Here is an 18,332-nt window from a genome sequence, read left to right as displayed (position 1 = left end):
TGTCCAACCTCCACTCTCTTTGGTTGCCCTTCGATTTATATGAACGAAATGCACACCTTCCCCTCCCCGGCCCGGAACACCCCCCCCCCCCCCCCTGGATCCCAGATTCCGTGCAACGGCCCCGCAACGGCCTTGGAGAGCTCCAACAGCGATCCCCTCACCGAGCTGTCAAAGCCCTGTCTGTCTGTGTCTGTCGCGGGACATTTACATTTGGCGGTTGAACAAAACTGAGCAGCAAATCCTTAGTTGATTGACGATTTGCTCGCCCGTGTTATTCACCTCGTCTACCACTCTCGGCCTTTTCCAAACAAGAGGCGGAAATGAACGACAGTCCTTCTTTTGTAGATTACGGCCTGGGCATCCACGACAACGTTCCAGGCTCCGGGTTTCCCTTTGATTTCCAGCCAGAAGGCATCGATTCGCTTGTCGATCCCGGCTTGTCGCTCTCGCCATACGCAACCACCACGCCAGACTCGCACTTTACAACGCCCCCGTCCGTGCCATTGCTGTCGCCCGGAAGCTCTATTGAGTATTTTGGGGACCACCGAAGCAGCATTGGCAGCCTCGACTCGACAATTGCCCCTCATGAGATTGTTGCCAGCTCCGCCGCCAAAAGCAGCAGCAATCACAACAATAAGAGCAGCAGCAGCAAGCCGACTAAGACAGCTCCAAGCACAGCATCAACATCAACAGCCACCGCCACCATGATGACAAGGACGAGAAAAGCCGCCGCTCAAAATGTCGATGCGCCCACCTCGGAAGCTCAACCTCGCTCCAAGCGACAGAAGACGGCTTCTTCGGCCCAGGCAACAACAATAAAGCAGGAGCTCCAACAAGAGCAGCCGCCGCCGCCGCCTCCGTCGCAAAAACGAAAGCTGGCCAGAAGAGGAGCTGCTGCAAAGAAGGAGGATGCAGCTCAGCGCAGCAAGAATCTGGAGCGCAACCGCATCGCTGCGTCCAAATGCCGCCAGAAAAAGAAGGAATGGGTGTTGGAGCTGGAGGAGACCAAGTCGGGCATGGAGCTCCGCCACAACAGCCTGCGTGTCGAATACTTTGCACTCCTCGACGAAGTGACACGCATAAAGAACCAGCTCATGGCACATGCGGCGTGCAATGATCCTAATATTAATTTCTGGATCGAAAAGGAAGCTCTCCGATATGTCGAGAGGTGCATGGACCCTCCGGGCGAGAGGCGTCCATCAGCTGCCGCCAATGGTGAGTTTGCCTGGTGAAGAATCCGGTGCAGCTGGCATTACATGTCTGGAAATAATGACTAAACGAATCAATGCAGCTTCTGGGTCATGCACTTTGCCCTCGCCAACAGAATCGCAACGCTCCCAGCTGGAATCGCCAATGCACAAGCATGAGGGCATCAACCTTGACTACATGCCCGACGAGCTACTGACTGGTGAAGCTGTCTGAAATTAATTGGCAAAATACCAGAAAAGGATCAGAAAAAGATCAATGAGGGAATTAAAAGGCTGAGGGCAGCCATGCATAGATTATCCTTTTGGAGGAAACGGAGAGGGTACATGACGATTCACACTGAGCAACTATAGCTCGTCGCCATTTCGTCGCTCCAATACCAACTCACTTGATGAGAAGCGTGGCGAACAATCGCAGCCATAACGCATGGCATTGACACAAACAAGCATATACCTGGGAGAGTAATTAATGAACGGGCTCTCTAATTAATACCCGGTCTACGATGCTACGAGCCCCCTGAGTATCTTGGCATTCAGCTTTTATCCCTTTTTGCCAAAAGAGGGAACGGGGAAAAAAGGAAACACTTTGGGGGACTGAAAACTTGCAACTGTTTTTGCAATGGAGGAGGAGGGGACATACAAAAAAGGGAGCTGGGGCAATGAAGCGTTCTCGAGGATTGATGTGTATTTTGTGGTGGAAAATATCCCGAACTGCCCAGTTTTTTGTAAGTACAGTACATATTTTTACTTTACTTTAATCATAGTGCCGACGAATATATCAAACGCGGACTTTTTTCATCCTTAACTCTTTTAGTAATTGGTTCCTCTTCTGTGATTCATTATTCCAAACGTAATATTTTGCCTTGTGGGTAGGAGGTAGTAGTACATGGTATGTGGTTCCTTTTCACGGGCCAATATGCTGGTACCAAACGTAACACTCCATTTTGTTTTTATACACATCATAAGAATATCGTACAATAATATCATGAGCTTTCTATTTTTTGTTCCTTGCCTTTTCCTTCCCCTTTCTACCTCCTCTTGGTCCATCCGCGGCCGTTGGACAGGCCCTTGATGCGCTTCGTGTACTTCCACAGGTGTCTGTACGCGGGACCCTGCCTCTTGGCCTCCCAGCCGCGGGGCTTGACCGGCGGCTTCAGGCTGTGCACGCGAGCAGGCCGGAACTCGACGTCCGCGCCGGGGATGCCGTGGCGGGCCATGACGGCCGCGGTGTTTTCGTCCCAGACGGAGCGGAACATGTTGAAGCCTACGGGGGTGAGGCTGAACTTGTCGCGGAAGGACTTGAGCGAGAAGCCGTCTCGTGCGGCGTACAGCTGCTTGAGCTGGGCGACGTCGACTTTGGCGCCGGGCTTTTGTTCCAGCAGGTAGACGCCCAAACGGTGGTACGGTGCGCCCTTTTGCGAGACGGGCGCGAGCCAGGGCACGGCGAGCTGGTCGTCGGCGGTGATCCTGCTGAGGGGCAAGCTCGTGCTGTCCGGGCTGAGCGGGATGTTTGCCGCTAGAAAGTGGCATCTCTTGGAGAAGGAGTCGTTGTCCGCGTCGGGGACGTCTGCGTCGAGAACAACGAGGGAGACGAGCCGGCTTCCAGCATCGAAGACCTGCACGCGAAGGCGGGGCGGGTGTTCGCTGACGAGGGAGTCGACGACGGCGCCGGGGGCGATCTTGGAGTGGCGGAAGTAGAGCTGGACGTCGGCGACGGGGTCGAGTTTTGGGAGGACGTCGGGGACGATGTTGAATTGTTTGATGCGCTGGGTGATGAGGCGGTAGTCGTAGGAGCGCCACTTGCGCTCGGCGTAGTGCCTGTAGATGGGCTTGTTCATGTCTCCTAGAGAGTATACAATGAGTATATCATTCCAACGGTAGAATTGGATCATTTCTCTTTACCTAGGCCGTCCTCGAAGCGCTTCTTGACCAGAGGATCGTTGATATCCGCCTGAATCTTGAGCTGCTCGACATAGCGCCTCAAACTCGCCAGCTTCGTATCCTTCATTGACTGTCCTCCCTTAACCAGCGAAGCGTCCTTGCTCTCCAATGCCGAAATCTTGGCTAATTCCTCCTGAATCTTGGCCACCTTCTCCTGTCGGTCCGCCGCAAGAATGGCCCTCGCCTCCTGGAACGCCTGGTACGGCAGCTGCTCAAAGGGAACGTTTGCCGTGGTGCGCATGGCGACTCTCCGCCTCCGCGAGCCGACGGGCATCTTGCCCGCCTTGATCAGGTCGGCCTCGAATTCCGGCAGCACGCTGTTGGGGTCGAGATCGAGGGCGCTGGGCTGGGCTGGAGGAGGAACAGATGATGAGGTTTGCTGCTGTTGCTGCACTTCGGCGGCGGCGCGGGCAGCTCCTGTCGTGAAGGGTCGGATTGCGCATTGCTGGCGCAGCTGCCGTGCCAATGGCCTCGCAACAGCCTGGCACCGCGACATTGTTGGTGCTGTGGCAATTGGACGGGATCTCGTGATATCAAAAGAGAAGTTGTTTCAATTGGTGGTGGTGCAAAATGGCTTTGGAGTTGCAAAACTAGCCCCGCTGAAATTTTCGGCGGCCGGAGGCGGAAAACGCCGCTGCGCATTTTGGGCTTCTTTGCACCACCGAAATCGAACCCATCTTTTTTCGTCACTCTGAACGTACGATTAGAAGGAGAGCGACAGCCAGCCATTGCATAAAATCGCTGTCGAAAATGGCTGGAAAGGGAATTGGGTGCCTCGGCGAGGCCATGGCCGCGCTGAGGATATCTGCGTCCAAGGTATGTTGAGCGAGTCAAAAAGTCTTTGATGTGACGAGAGAGGCTGACCTTTTGCGAAATAGCCGGCGACGACAGCGTTCAGCAGACAGTTTACACGGTCAATGGCTACCGAATCACCGGTAAAGGAGATTACAAAGTCGGCAGCCTCTGCACAGTCCATCATCCAGTCATGGAACCCAAGTGAGCGACCATCACGAGACCCCCCCAAAGATTCGAAGAGAGCCCTCGACTAACCCCTCCAACCACCAACAGTCTCAACCGTCCCCGTCACCATCCACAGCTTCCCTTCTCTCGAGCCGCAATCCCTCGAGCAATGGTCCGTCCAGCACCTCTACCTCCCCCTCCGCCGCGATCTCCTCCACCTCGCCGTCGTCTACGAGGGCGACAACACCAGGCAGGGCACCGCATCCTCCAAGACCCGCCACGACGTCCACGGCTCGCACCGCAAGATGCGCCCGCAAAAGGGAACCGGAAGAGCCCGTCAGGGAACCAGGCAGAGCCCCCTACTGCGAGGCGGTGGCAAGTCGTTTGGTCCTCATCCTCGCGACTTTGGAACCAGATTGAACCGCAAGGTCTACGACAAGGCGTGGCGCACGGCGCTGAGTTATCGGTATAGACGGGGCGAGTTGATTGTTTGCGAGGACGGCATGGAGCTGTCGATGCCTCATGATTTCGACCTGGTGGCGGACAAGTACCTCAAGGACGGTCTGAGGGAGGCGTATCTGAAGAAGTACATGTCTGGCGTTTTGAGCACGCTGGGCCTAGGTCGTGAGGATGGCCGCACGCTGTTCGTCACGGGTGACCGAAGAGACAGGCTGTACGAAGCCATGGAGCAGGTGCCTTGGGATGGACGGGCTCTTGATTTGGATGATGTTGATATCAAGGATTTGCTCGAGACGGGCAAGGTAGTTATGGAGAGGAGTGTGCTGCGAGAGATGATTGAGCAGCACCAGAGCGACTTGGTAAGCCGGATTTTCGTCAACGGGATTCCCAAGGGAGGCCCTGCGCTGGGAGAAAAGGTCTTGTGAGAGTAAAAAGGATTGTTAGAGGAAGAGAAGAAATATGTAACCAAATGAAATGTATATTAGTCATGGATTCGATATCATGAATCTCAATGAATAAAAAAAGGAACCCTTGTATGAGTATAAAGATTGTCATGGAAGCCTTCAATCATAACTTTTATGCCCTACAACGGCATGTTCTTGCGGACAGAGATATATCATTTCTCATATCGGTCTACATTCAAACGAGTTCCCAAACATAGTGTTCGATTATCAGCGAATCTCACGGCATTGAATTGGCATATTGTTATTACGTGCTTCTCTGATAATTGACGTGTATGAAAAAAAGAATTCCGATTCATAGCTTAATGTACCCGGTTGATGCTAGATTACAAGCCAAGTGTCATTTTCAGCATCACCAAACGCCACCCTTGATCATTTAACAGCGGTTCCTAGCGAAGTATTCCAATTCTCCCATTTTCTAAAAGTCACACATATCCGTCTCCTTTTCCCCCGGGACGTCATATTTGGACTAGATTGCGCGCGTGGGTATCGCAGAAATTAGAGCTTTCATACAGCTTCTTTATCGTCGAGGAGGGGGCTGGAAGCCAGGAGGAGGGCCGCCAGGAGGGAAGCCAGGCGCGCCAGGGAAGCCTGGAGCACCGGGGAAACCCGCGGGGGGAGGGAACTGGCCAGGGAATCCAGGAGGGGCTACAGTCCAAGAATTAGTACCAATGGCTCTCGAAACGGTTGGAGATAACAACTTACGGCCGCCTCGTCCTCCGAAGCCAGGAGCTCCAGGAGCACCGGGGGCTCCAGGGAAAGATGGGAATCCAGGAGGGGGGGCACCTCCACCAACACCAGCAGCCGGACCAGCGAGAGAAATCGGGGCCGCAGCACCACGGCCAGCAGGTCGAGCAACGCCAGGGCCAGCCTGAAGAGTCGAAGCAATGCCACCGGTGGTGGCCTTGCCCAATCGAGCGCTAGGATCGGCAGGAGGAGGTGACTCGACGGTCAGGGAAATAATGTGTGCTCCACGAACAATCACCAAGCCAAGTGTCCTCTTCTCCTCTTGCACGATGGTCTGGCCCACCGGTGCGCCTCCGGGAGCAGCTGTCTTGTTCTTGCGCTTGATGCGGCGGAATTCCTCCGTGTCGGCCAGAACGAGGTTCATATGTCGGTCGTAGGCGAGCATCTGGCCAACGAGCTGTCGCGAGTCCTGCAGGGTCACGCGCATCCGGTAGTTGATCTGGGAGATTCGTCAGTGTCCATCACGCCAAACGTCACGGGGGATCGAGGGCGTATTCGTACGTAACCGGCCTAAATCACGTCTCGTCAGTCTAACCATGTCAACGTCAACGCTTCCAAGAGACGGCGGGGAGGCAAAGCGACTCACCATCTTGCCGAGCTTGTTGGACGCCATCTTGACGATGAGAGGCTACGAGTGTAGCTCTTTTGGTTTGTTCAAAAATTGTTTGTGTGTGTTTGACAAAGCCGCTGTACCTCAGCCTCGTCGTCGCTGCTCTGCCTCGTGGGAAGCTCGAGAGTCTGCGATTGATGGTGTTGAGATGCTTCGGAAAAAAGCAGCTTCAATGATTTTGGACTGCAATTGGGAGTGGAGCCTGGCGTGTCAGTTCCTTAGTACCGCCATTTTGCCTGAGGTGTTGGTGCAAGCAGAGGTATAGGATACTCTGCACGTGCTTAATCACATGATGACTTCTGTCACTAATATCAGCCTGGAGTTTGCTTGAGATGCGATGAACCTGACGATACAGAACGAAAGAAAAAGAAAGAGAAATATCAGCTAATTCTATCCTCTCTCAGTCGCCATTATATCAGTGCATTGCGATCCTAGATTTGTCCATAATCGGGTACTAAAAAGGCTAGGCGTGGGATGGGAGGCTCTCAAAAGGCCCTGGGGAGAGGTTAAAAATGCTGTGAATGGTTCCAAACCCCCTGCCATGCCCTTGCAAGACAGCCATCTCCCACAATCCTGACATGGAACTCAAAATATTTCTGTAGTAGCTTTTGCTAGCATCTGATTAGTGCTTAAGTTGCTGCCTGACTGTTAAAGGAGCCCTGGAGGAGAAAACGAAACAGCTGCCCTTGTAAACGAGACTTATGAGCATCACAACTCCTCTTATAGAAATTTAGTCCATGTTAGATTATGATCCCGGCCAAATAGAGTCCTTATTGCTTCCACGTGGAATGAACTTTCTAATGGTGATATGTATCTTCTCAAGCGACTGATTGCTTTCAGTGGTCGCATTACTACATCAGATTGCCTTACATAGACCGTTAATGAAATGACAATTTGCTTGCTAATTACAGAGTATAGCCATTCACAAAAGATCAGTTAATATCGTTCTCGGTAAAATTTATTTGGGCTGAAATCACACTTGTCTGCCAAACTACTAAAGAGCTGAACGGATGATGCTCCATCAATATGCGGCCTATTGAGCGGCTTGGACGCGCCTTATCCTCACCATTGGCATCGACATACCAGTCGAGATGCCCCGGCTCTGGACATATCGTTGCTCAATCTCTTCCAAGCTATGGCCTCGCGTCTCGACCATGCGCAGTGCCACAATGATGGTGGTGAAGAGGGAAGAAAAGGCAAACAGATAATAGGCTCCATATGTCGACTTTGCAATGAGCACCGGCGTGATGAGGGCCACGAGATAGTTTGAAAACTGCATCAATTAGCCTTGTGTGCTTCGAAATCATCCGAAATATTCGGTACATACCCAGTTGGCGCTCTGAGCAAGGCTAGATGCACTGCTCCTCGTCTTTCTCGGAAGGCTTTCCATCAAAAAGGTTCGGAAGCCAATGGCCCAGGTTCCGTTGAACACAATGGCAAACAAGTAAATCGACACGATAACCACCCACTTGCCAGCTCCTCTATCAGCATGGACCTTGTCAGCCGCATACAGAGATCCCATCACGAGCATAAGAGTTGTGATCAAGATGCCTCCTAACAGACTTGAAGTCCTTCGCCCCCATTTGTCGGCCAGAAATGTGGCTGGGATGGTGACTGCCAGGATTGCCAATGCAGAAACTCCAGAAGCCAGAAAGGACGCCTGTTCACCGCTCAGCCCGGCCTTTTCGAATAGAATCGGTGCATAGTAAAAGATGCCGTCAATTCCTGCAAGTTGTTGCATGCCCATAATGAAGCATCCAAAGACAGTACGGGCACGGAATGGTGCTGAAAAAGCCTCCTTGAATCCCACAAAGGTCTGCTTGAGGCCTTGCCACAGTGTCTCATCAGCAGGGTTGTTAGCTTGATCCTGGTTATTGGATTCTTCCAGCAGTTTTTCACGCTCGACATCGTCAAAGCCCAGTCGAACGAGGACATCACGCGCTTCGTCAATTCGACCCTTGGCTAATAACCAGCGTGGGGAGGCTGGTACGAACCAGTATGTTCCCGACAACAAGAAACCGAGAGCCGATGTGATGGCCAACGGGATACGCCAGCTGAGTGACGTCGTTGAGCCAAGACGAGAAGTGCCGTAGCAGATGAAGAAACCGGAAACCACACCAATAACAATGGTGAACTGCGGCAGCGCTGTCATTGTACCCCGGACTTTGGTTGGAGACATTTCGGAAACCTGTACCCATACATTGCTCACAAACAGGCCCTCGCCTATACCCTGGATTAGACGTCCAACGATGAAAGCAGCGAGGCTGGAAGCAGAAGACTGAACAGCTGCTCCAACACCAAAGACGAAAGCCCCTATTGAGAAGATGCGGACCTGGCCGAACCTGTGAGCAAGAACTCCGGCGACGAGCGCCGTGAAAGCACCGGAGATGAGCACCGACGAAACAATCACTCCGTGGATGGTAGGTGAAAAGTCACCAAAGGTCTTGCGGAAGGCAGGCATCGTCGTCACAGGACCAATGTTACCCGTATCCAAACTACATCATTGGAAGAAAAACTCGTTAGTGACATGTTGATTCGAATACTCAAATGCTGAACTCTTCCATCACGCACCCAAAGAGTATGGGGACACTAGATGCCATCAAACAGGCCCATACGTAGAAAGGCGGTGCCTTTGACCACTTCATCTTGCCGTTACGTGCTTCTCAGCTTGTAGGGTTGCAACGAACGTTATGGATGTCCTTGAAATTCTCTGGACACAAGTTGGTCGTGATCTTCTAATAAAGGAAGAATCCCCCGGTGGACTCCATTGCACTAAACAGTCAACTAGCACCTGATGTTTCTATCAAAAGAGTCATACCGATGCGAGTGATTATGGAGTGGATCAAAACGATGCCGCCACTAGCCATCGTATCTGGAGACTGGGGGGCTCTCAACTCCGGGGCCAAGACAAATTCCCATCTTAAACCCGGAGTTTAATGCGGAGCTGCTATTTGGGGTAATCGGCTTCACTTACACCGAACACGACCATCGTTGAGAATCGCTCTGATAAAGCTTTAGGCCGTATCGTACCCATTTATTGTCATCACGCGGCTTGCCTGAATTTTTAATCTATTGGCTTTTAGCAGCAAGTGCACATGATTGCTCGTGTTCCGGAAAATCGACAGATGTCGTGCCAGCAGTTCACCGAACTTGTTTAATCGGCCCCGCAAATACCTGAGATATGCCGGCTCATTCGGAGAACATAAAGTATATGTAGACTTTAGCGGAAATATGCCTAAAATTTTGGGGTCTTAAAGCTGATCGTGAATGCATCCTGTACGAAATATTTACAACTCTACATGCTGAATCACAATGGATTCACGATGACACAATACCAACATTGGGTTGCATAATGCAAAATATTATCAGAAAAAATGACAATACAGCATACAGATTGTCTCTTCTGTTCGGTTTTTGAGATACCGAATAGATTGTACGCTCGTACATTTGTAATGGGCGTGAAAAGCATCCCACGTCCGGCGTCTACGCACGTACCTCGCTTAATATACGTGCAATACCACTCCAAAAAAAACAGCAAACCTTTCACGATCTTCGGGCTAGGAAACATGATTGCGTTAAATCTAGTGACTCACTCCATTGTCATATACTGAATCTCTGAGAAATATAGCAAAAAGGCAAAAAAATTGGTGCCCCCGGCCAGGATCGAACTGGCGACCTTAACATATCTCCAAGAAACCATTCCGGATCTATAAGAGTTAAGTGGTAACCACTCCACCACGGGGGCTTCGGAGATTAACCGGGCCAACAAAAGTTTATAAAGTCAAGCTAGAGAGGGAAATTTTGAAAAGTTTTCTCCCGCGCTGCGAGGCTTGTCGTCGAAATAATTTAGATTCTAGTGTTGAATGTGAGGGAAAGTAGCTGGAAATATGGCTCTTTTATATAAAACTGGTGGCGAAAAAAATTTGCTTGACGGGACTAGCGTTCCACCACACAATCGTACTGCCATTATAGCCTACCCTTTAATGAGATAATGCCATCCAAATTTTACCAGAAGTGCGAAAAATATCATCATTGGTGTATCAATTCCATTGTTTCCTTTTTCGAATCAAGTATTCATGTTGTATCTTAAACTGAATTCGTTTGTCTGCATTCCTTTCTCAAGTACAAGTAGTTTGATCACAGGGCATGTTTCCGGCCATTGCTTTCCTCTAAGGACGACTTGTAATGAATGTATGGCGCACATGGTATGAACAATGTCTAGTTTTTATTACTATAAGTTATTCATCGACGAATCGTTGTACTCAAGGAAATTAAATGAGCTCTCCCTCAAGCTCCCTCACCATCCGCTCGTCACTAGCTGCCCAAACCATTTGCGGTAGTCCCTCTACATTCAGGATCAAATCTTCACTCTCAAACGCACTCCGTATTATTGTTGTGCCCGGTGTACTAGTAAGCAGTGCTTTGACTGAAGCAGGCATACTCGTGTCCAGAGAAAGACGAATTAAAATGGAAAAGACTTGCAGCGCTTCTGACTCAAACTCGTCTCGTTCGAATAGGGCAGCGTTGTCAATGATGAAGAAAACTGACACAGTCGGAGGAAGCTGCCGCACTAAGTAGCATAGAACCTCTATTAATGTATCGAAATTGCCTTCTTGCAATCCGACGAGGTTAATGGCTGACGAAGACAGTAAATGAGCGTCGAATGTATGCTGCCTTAGTAGCTGGTCAATCAGGCTTGCAATCATGGCACGCCCACCAACACAGCCTCCAGACTCCCCTGCATCGACATGCCGTCCGCAGAACCACATCATCGACACAAATCGCTCTTTAGCTCTTAGTGCTTGTGTCATAGTCATACAGAAGACGGATAGTGGTGAGACACCCTCGATTACTTTTGGTAGCCGGGAGTCCCAGTGAACCAAAAGCTTGGAAGAAGTCGGCGACACCACCCAGTTGCGGAACAGCTGCGTATTTACAATTTGCTCAGCTAAGAGTCGTTGTTTGGGAGGGAATTGCTCTTTCTTGTCTGCAACATAAACAAGATCCCCGAGATCGACATCAAGCGTATTCAGCAGTTGCCGTAGGTTGTCTTGACTGATGTACCATTGTGTTGCCAATATCTGCATCTGTGGTGGTAGGTATGGCGATACGCCTTGTAATGGTGAATAGGCACGCAGCGTGCTATTTTCGGCTCTGAGAAAGTGGTTCTCGCGCTGTGTTTCTTCAAGCTCCCGGCGAGCAGCCTCAAGCATTTCTATGCAAAAGATTAGCATCTAGACTATACTTGGCACTTCAAGGTCGTGGCCTACTGTCTTTTTCTTTGACATGTTCTGTCAATAGTAGATTCATTGAGTTGAATCCGTCTCCCAAATTCTGCAGCTGCTTATCAACCCTTTCACTCATAGTCTGAACGTTCCTGGAAAGCTTTTGTGTCTCTTGAGAATCTTTGGTAGAGAGTATTAGTTCGTTGAAGTTTTCGTATTTCGAGTCGGTATACATACAGATGTGAGATTCGTATATATGTGACTTTAAAGCCTCCTCCATGAGACTTCTGCTTTTTGTCTTGATCATATCAAGGCTTTCCAACAAGCGTTTCTCGTACTCATTGTTGGTAAGAAGCGCCTTGGTTCCTCTCATGACTGCTCAACCAACAGGTATTAGTTTATTTACAACTCCAAGTCGGTCAATTTGGCCTTACGAGAGTTGCTAATGAAGAAACCAATGGCTAATTCGATCCCTTTAAGAGTGGCGACGGTCAAATCCACGGATGCGTTTACAATATTCTCATCGTCTGGAAAGGTTCCCAGAAATAGCTCGACATCTGAAAATATGGAAACGTTGTCATCAAAACTCTCAAGGACTTTTTCGCGTAGGCGTGCAGCAATCTTTACAGCCTGGTTCACACTCTCATCAGTATGGCCAACTTATGTCTGTAACTCTTCAGTGCAATCATCTTACATCCAGAAGCACTTGCAAAGAACCTAGCACGGGCGTCGCTGCAGTGCCCTCAGGGACAACTTTTGAGGCTATCTTGACCACACCCTCCAGAGGGGCAATCTTACTCGCAGCCTTTCGTCGCACGTCGCGTATTTTATTTGCTGTACCTTCTTTGTTTTCATATTTGAACTTTGCTGCTTCGAGGCTGCTATAAATTGCATCCCAGCTGGTTTTATCGCGGATACTGTATGCTGTTTTAGATCGGCCGTCAGGCTCTATTGTTGTTTTTAGCTCGGCCATGGCCTTTGGGAGTATATCCTCCCAGAACTTCATCGCGTTGATGTTTGTTAATACTGGTCTTGGGATCCAGGCCACACCCTCGTCCACTTTTGCCACACTCGGCACATACTTCTCAACAGCTGGATCATAGTGTACAGAAGGATCTGCAAATAATTGATGGTGCTCTGGAAGTCGATTGTCGATAAAGGTGACACTCGCAGGTCGATGGCCAAGACTTGACCCAGCAGCGTCTGGATCTGCCATATTGCTGGCCTTTAAGAGTAACTTGAAGGTTCTCTTGGTGAATAGTTTTGAGAGAGTTGTTCCACTTTTCGAATCGAATTGTTATCGGCAACTATTACTATTACCAGTTGCGCTCATTCGTTTGGTGTGTGACGATATGAATCCAGTTGCCAGTTGCCAGTTACCGTCGAGGCCGGGTTATGACGCTAATCCTGTATGTAATATCTAACTATCGTGCTATTGGCCTCGTAATCTGCAAGGATGCCCAAATGATCAACATAGTCCTAGGCAGCGGCATAGTTGTCTCAATTATAGCACTAGTTTTCGCAACCTTGCTCCTGTACTCCGTCAATCCGAATCCATTCTTTCAATTACCCCTCATCTGACAGCCATTCCTCAGCAGCTACCTGTAGTTTTGAGACGTTTTCCGTGCTGCATGGTGTGGTTTTCCAAGACGGATATTGTGGGAATTTGTGTGGCTAAGCAATCCATTAGAACTGCTGTGGGATCACGCATAGCAATCTAGCCGCTTATCCAGACGTTTCGCCCCCAAATGTCTGCGAACGTGGTGTGTAGGATTTGATTCGCCTAATTTTAGAATGTTTAAGCGCCTCTTCCTTGAGGCTCTTTTGGTGGTTGTCCCCAGAAACTCATCTTTAGTTCAAAACGTATTGACTCTTTGACATTCAATCCTGCTCACTCGTCTATGAACCATTCGCAAATGTCGACTTAGTGAAGCAATACACAAACCATCGCTGCGTTGTATGACCTCGTTGTGGCGTGCAGTCTAATAAGCATCGCAAATGACTTCAAACGGCCCCCTCTCGGAGGCCGATGAGTCAAAGACGGTCGACGCTACCTCAACTATGACTTCGACTCTGTTGGCCTCAAGTCAAGATGATGAAACTCACAGTGGGAAGGCTGGCCTTGGTGAAACTGACAATGTAGTTGGGGATGATAACAAGCTTGCTGCGCAAGGAGTTGCCAGATTCGTCGACGACATCGACACTCTAAAGAAGAAGATTCTCGAACTCGAACAGCAGGCCAAAGCCGCTTCATCGACAAATCTTGAACAAGAAAATCTGCCATCAGAAAGAGAAACTGAAAGAGAACAGTACAAACGAATGCAAGAGTGCCTTTATAAACACCGAAAGGAGTGGGAGGTAAATGGAGGGCCTGGAGGATGGAATCTATGGTCATTCAACGACTATTTCAGGAGCGGAAGATCTGAGCGCCGCTGGGAACTAAGCAACGATGAAGTTTACCAACGGCCAGATCCTTTTAATTCATCTCATACCTGCGTGGATTTAAAAGATGTTGTGGATGCTGATGCCAAAGCTGATGCCTATGAGGAGTACGACCGCGATATCGATTATGGCTACCGCCGTGAACGGCTCCGTAAGAACTTTGAATGGGACATGGACCGCCTCTACCTAGCAGAAGAGTCCCAAAAACGAAAGAAACATAAAGTTCCGCTAGACGACAAACTTGAAGATGCCGAGAAAGCTGAACCCGACAAAGACACAGAGCGGGTCTTTGCAGAGCCCAAGCTCACTCGGGTGAGCTGGGCGGCTTTCAAAGCCATGGAATCAATGACCGAGGAGGAGTCATGTGCCATTGATATTCTCATAGGCGACCCTATTGTCGATGATGATGCCAGAGATTACCGGCGATGGTATGGCTTTGGTAAAGGTCGAAAGCGTAAGACGGAACTTGTCTTGGATGGCAAGACGCACGAAACGAATGAAAATCGCCAAGGAGCTCTTCCTGAGAGAATACGAATCCACTCGACAATCCTTCGTCATATTCTCGCTAAAATTCTCTCGTCAAACGCGAATGAGGTATTGACTCTATCGAACTATCGTTCGATAGTCTTCGTTAGGCCTTTCAAAGCCCTTTTCTTCTGCAAGCCTGCGCTGCTAGACTGGTATGCTGAGCTATCGCAGAAGCTAAACGAAGAGAAGAATAAACCAAGTGTCTCCGAGATACGGGATACCGAGGGTGACTCAAGTCTGACGCCGGCTGTAGAGGATTCTAAGGTCGAAAAACCACTTGCCGAAGAACCTACGGCTGTAAAGCCGGTGGAACACACTGAAGACAAGACGGACCATGATGTGAAAGAAGACGTGACAGCAAAAGAAGAGAAAGTGGAGAAGGAAGGAGCAGAAGGAAAAAGCGCAGAGGAAGAGAAGCCAGAAGAAGAGAAGACAGAAAAAGAAAAGAATGAAGAAGGAAAGACAGAAGAAAAGAAGGCAGAAGATGAAGAAGACGAAGATGGAAAGCTTGACAACTTTACAAAGTCACCAGCTGCACTGGAGCATATAAGTTGCCTTATTGACTTCATAGATTCAGATGTTTCCTCGCGAGTTCTTCATCTCGGAGAGCCTGAATGCCGCAAAGTATTCTTTTCAGATCTCTGGTTACTTTTCCGACCTGGAATGGAAGTTATCGGAAGCGATGGTAAGCAGGTATACAGAGTCATCGGCGTCACCAGCGCAAAACACAGAGTTGCAGCACCTTGGGAGAGGTGGTATAACAACATTACGGACGACAAGCGCAAAGCGTCACCCTTCAGCATCACCTGTATCTACATCGATTTCGACGGAAAGAATATTGGTCCAGTCACCAAAATCTTTGACTTCAAAAGATTCGATGGTGAGAAGGATATTACTTTACTCGAAGTTTATCCTCTTCGCTTTCACCCTGTTAAACCATCCGACCTCGATGATTCGCTGTGGTCAGAAGATGAAGGCCTATCGCAGTTTCAGAAGCACAGACGAATGCTGATACGACGGGGAGCCATGTTTCTCGAAGTTGCCGCCGTCAAGCATATGTACTACGCTGGACCGACGCTAGAAGTACGCGATGATGTTGAAGGGCAGGTCGTCATCGACTTTGAAACAGCCTTTTCCGTGGAAGATGAAATACAGAAGCAGTGGAAGCCAATCTTGCAGCCCCTCATTGGAAACCCTCCGGCAGACGACGATGACGATACAGCCGACGCTCGTTGTCGCGGACGCTGCTGCGAAGGCGATATTGTATACGACGATACGCATATAGACGACCAGCAGAAAACAGAATATCTCAATAGTCTTTTACCTAGGATAACAGCTTTAAACGAGCAGCCTTCTATTGCCGTATTCCCACGGTCCTTGAAAGAGTTGAGGGCGGCTGGTTCTGAAAACGGTCCTTACGTTACAGACGAGGAATTAGTTATCATGTCGTATCGTGTGTTTGGCTTTGTTCTACGTAACCGAAAATGGGGTAAGCAGTCAAATTTATCCAATTCTTGTCGTTGTTTGCTGATATAAAGCCTTTAGCCAAATTGGATCTCACGTACATGACGGCCATACATGCGCCAGAGGCGTCAGCCGTGTTGGCTGATGAGAGAGCACGCAATAGTACTGACAATAAGAAGCCCAAAACCGCTTTCGATCGTCTTGTTATCGAAAAAGAGCACAGGTCCATGATTGTGTCACTAGTTGCCCAGCATTTCCGAGACAAAAAGTCATCAAGCGGACAACAACAGCAGTTTGACATTGTCAAAGGCAAAGGTATTCTTCAAGCGCGTTCATATGATAGATAACAAACTGAAACTTTCACAGGGAAGGGACTTATTTTGCTTCTCCATGGCGCGCCTGGAGTGGGTAAAACTTCGACTGCTGGTTCGTGATTCCACTCCATCTCATTCACCTAAATTTCGTCTTTCTGACACGATGTGTATCGAAATAGAGGGAATAGCAGAACTCTTCAAGAAACCGCTGTTTCAAATTACGTGCGGTATGTTGAGCTTTGCACGGTCGCGCTTGATCGATGGCTAACGTGCTTATGTTACTAGGTGATCTCGGCACAACTGCAGCAGAAGTCGAAAAAGCTCTAGAAACCAATTTCGCACTGGCAAATCGATGGGATTGTATCCTGCTCCTCGATGAGGCAGATGTATTTTTGGCTGCAAGGACCAAAGAGGACTTTGTGCGGAATGGACTTGTAGCAGGTGCGTCAAAAGTACACAATCATTTGTCTGCGTTACACTTACTAATTGTTCGTTCTAGTTTTCCTACGTGTTATGGAGTATTATGCCGGAATTCTCTTTTTGACCACGAATCGTGTTGGAGACTTCGACGAAGCCTTTACATCTCGTATTCACATCAGCTTATACTACCCAGAGTTGGATGCTGGCAAAACTCTCGAAGTCTTCGACAACAACCTAGCCATGATTGAAGACCGGTTCGCGAAGAAAAACCGACTTATCAACATTGAGAACACAAAGATTCGCGGATTCGCTGCTACTCATTTCCTCCAGCATAAGGAAGCTCGTTGGAATGGCCGGCAGATTCGCAACGCTTGCCAGACAGCACTGGCCTTGGCCGAGTATGAAGCTCAGGGCAATAGTCATGAGGCTATTCTGAAGCCCGATGCTCTCGTTAATCTCAACGAAAGACATTTCGAAATTGTACAGAACGCATATCTCGAATTTGCCGATTACATGAACAAGCTATATGGTATTGGAGCAGCACAGCGGGCCAAAGAAGGTCGACTGCGAGCTGTCTGGATCGATGAGAACAACAATATTGTAGACACTTCTGGGGCAAACAATAGAGGACAAGACATGAAGAAGGCCTTTCTCAATTCAATACAAGCGCAACTGCCACTACAACAGACGTTTGCACAGAATTCATCTCCACAGCCACATCAATACATCCTACAACAACAGCCTCAGTACTCTCAAAATTTCCAACAGCATCAAGATTTGCAGCAGCAACAGCAACAGCAGCAACTGTTTCAGCAATTTGGCCTGCCACAGCAACAATACCAGCACCAGAATATTATTTCCCCGCAGCCTGTCTACCCCAACTCGAATCAGATGCAAATGCAGATGCAGATGCCAAACGTTCCCATCAACCAACAGCAATGGAATAATAGAGTCGACAATACAAGCAATGCTCCGTTCCAGAGCCCTACGTTAGTGCAGGACCCCATGCAGATTCCACGGTCCATAGCACAGCAACCGCCTTTGTCGCTATCGCCACCAGCAGTGCAGCAGCCGCAGCAACAATCAATTGCACAACAACTTGGCCAAGGCATCCAGAGCATGTATACAGCATCATCTACCCAATAATAAGCTAGAAAAGCTTTATTGGACAACCAAGGGTCCGTGCGAAGATGGTTTGCGGCCAGGTTTGAGTAAAATATATGAATATGGGCAGAGAACTGCGCGACGATCGAGCACAGACAATTCCCATTGAGACTCTTTATTAATATGCACACGGATAGGTCAATGTCGAGATTGAGAGAAACAAATGTATTACAGAATTTTAACTATACCTGGATCAGCATTGATGGCCTTCATTCGAAATAATAAACGGACATGCTGTTTCCCCCGTGCCCTCGATTCAAAACTATATTCGTAGACTAGAGGATCACAATGCTTGTATAGCGATGTAATGATCAAAATAAAATAATAACGCCATATACTTTGTTCTGATGGTTCTAGTAGGCAGTGTATTCTCTATAGCCAAGAGAAAAGAC

At 49.1% G+C, this 18,332-nt stretch overlaps 8 protein-coding genes and 1 non-coding gene across 9 annotated transcripts; 3 read left to right on the top strand and 6 right to left on the bottom strand.

The window, feature by feature from the left end:
- Window positions 1-79: 79 nt before the first annotated feature.
- V8C40DRAFT_234309 (bZIP transcription factor) lies at window positions 80-2,010 on the top strand. The gene is made up of 2 exons (XM_083213590.1): window positions 80-1,214; window positions 1,291-2,010. The coding sequence occupies exons 1-2, from the start codon at window positions 321-323 to the stop codon at window positions 1,420-1,422; spliced, it is 1,026 nt and encodes a 341-aa protein (XP_083078424.1). The 5' UTR covers window positions 80-320; the 3' UTR covers window positions 1,423-2,010.
- V8C40DRAFT_234308 (mitochondrial 54S ribosomal protein mL38) lies at window positions 2,004-3,696 on the bottom strand. Its single transcript, XM_083213589.1, has 2 exons — window positions 3,108-3,696; window positions 2,004-3,048 (listed from the first exon to the last, which is right to left on the bottom strand). Exons 1-2 carry the CDS (start codon window positions 3,640-3,642, stop codon window positions 2,234-2,236), a joined length of 1,350 nt encoding a protein of 449 aa, XP_083078423.1. The 5' UTR covers window positions 3,643-3,696; the 3' UTR covers window positions 2,004-2,233.
- A 189-nt stretch (window positions 3,697-3,885) lies between these two features.
- On the top strand, window positions 3,886-5,264 carry V8C40DRAFT_234306 (mitochondrial 54S ribosomal protein uL4m). Its single transcript, XM_083213588.1, has 3 exons — window positions 3,886-3,962; window positions 4,025-4,142; window positions 4,215-5,264. Exons 1-3 carry the CDS (start codon window positions 3,897-3,899, stop codon window positions 4,988-4,990), a joined length of 960 nt encoding a protein of 319 aa, XP_083078422.1. The 5' UTR covers window positions 3,886-3,896; the 3' UTR covers window positions 4,991-5,264.
- Window positions 5,168-6,579, bottom strand: V8C40DRAFT_234303 (small nuclear ribonucleoprotein-associated protein). Its single transcript, XM_083213587.1, has 3 exons — window positions 6,360-6,579; window positions 6,275-6,283; window positions 5,168-6,212 (listed from the first exon to the last, which is right to left on the bottom strand). Exons 1-3 carry the CDS (start codon window positions 6,384-6,386, stop codon window positions 5,547-5,549), a joined length of 702 nt encoding a protein of 233 aa, XP_083078421.1. The 5' UTR covers window positions 6,387-6,579; the 3' UTR covers window positions 5,168-5,546.
- A 187-nt stretch (window positions 6,580-6,766) lies between these two features.
- Window positions 6,767-9,251, bottom strand: V8C40DRAFT_234300 (general substrate transporter). The gene is made up of 3 exons (XM_083213586.1): window positions 8,955-9,251; window positions 7,711-8,878; window positions 6,767-7,656 (listed from the first exon to the last, which is right to left on the bottom strand). Exons 1-3 carry the CDS (start codon window positions 9,026-9,028, stop codon window positions 7,417-7,419), a joined length of 1,482 nt encoding a protein of 493 aa, XP_083078420.1. The 5' UTR covers window positions 9,029-9,251; the 3' UTR covers window positions 6,767-7,416.
- Window positions 9,252-9,656: 405 nt separating this feature from the next.
- V8C40DRAFT_234297 (uncharacterized protein) lies at window positions 9,657-10,234 on the bottom strand. Its single transcript, XM_083213585.1, has one exon. It carries the CDS (start codon window positions 9,949-9,951, stop codon window positions 9,691-9,693), a length of 261 nt encoding a protein of 86 aa, XP_083078419.1. The 5' UTR covers window positions 9,952-10,234; the 3' UTR covers window positions 9,657-9,690.
- V8C40DRAFT_t34 lies at window positions 10,032-10,128 on the bottom strand. The gene has a single exon. It is a non-coding gene; the product is annotated as a tRNA-Ile (tRNA).
- A 260-nt stretch (window positions 10,235-10,494) lies between the features above and the next one.
- V8C40DRAFT_234295 (uncharacterized protein) lies at window positions 10,495-13,140 on the bottom strand. Its single transcript, XM_083213584.1, has 5 exons — window positions 12,303-13,140; window positions 12,043-12,238; window positions 11,846-11,983; window positions 11,654-11,788; window positions 10,495-11,598 (listed from the first exon to the last, which is right to left on the bottom strand). The coding sequence occupies exons 1-5, from the start codon at window positions 12,822-12,824 to the stop codon at window positions 10,655-10,657; spliced, it is 1,935 nt and encodes a 644-aa protein (XP_083078418.1). The 5' UTR covers window positions 12,825-13,140; the 3' UTR covers window positions 10,495-10,654.
- Window positions 13,141-13,160: 20 nt separating this feature from the next.
- On the top strand, window positions 13,161-18,302 carry V8C40DRAFT_234290 (uncharacterized protein). Its single transcript, XM_083213583.1, has 6 exons — window positions 13,161-16,067; window positions 16,124-16,357; window positions 16,409-16,468; window positions 16,536-16,583; window positions 16,642-16,797; window positions 16,856-18,302. Exons 1-6 carry the CDS (start codon window positions 13,607-13,609, stop codon window positions 17,920-17,922), a joined length of 4,026 nt encoding a protein of 1,341 aa, XP_083078417.1. The 5' UTR covers window positions 13,161-13,606; the 3' UTR covers window positions 17,923-18,302.
- Window positions 18,303-18,332: the final 30 nt, after the last annotated feature.

Source organism: Trichoderma camerunense, assembly GCF_050948025.1.
Source record: "Trichoderma camerunense strain CBS 138272 chromosome Unknown V8C40scaffold_2, whole genome shotgun sequence".
Lineage (NCBI taxonomy): Eukaryota > Fungi > Ascomycota > Sordariomycetes > Hypocreales > Hypocreaceae > Trichoderma > Trichoderma camerunense.
Note: the sequence above shows the minus strand (reverse complement) of the source record. Positions and strands in the feature narration are given on the sequence as shown.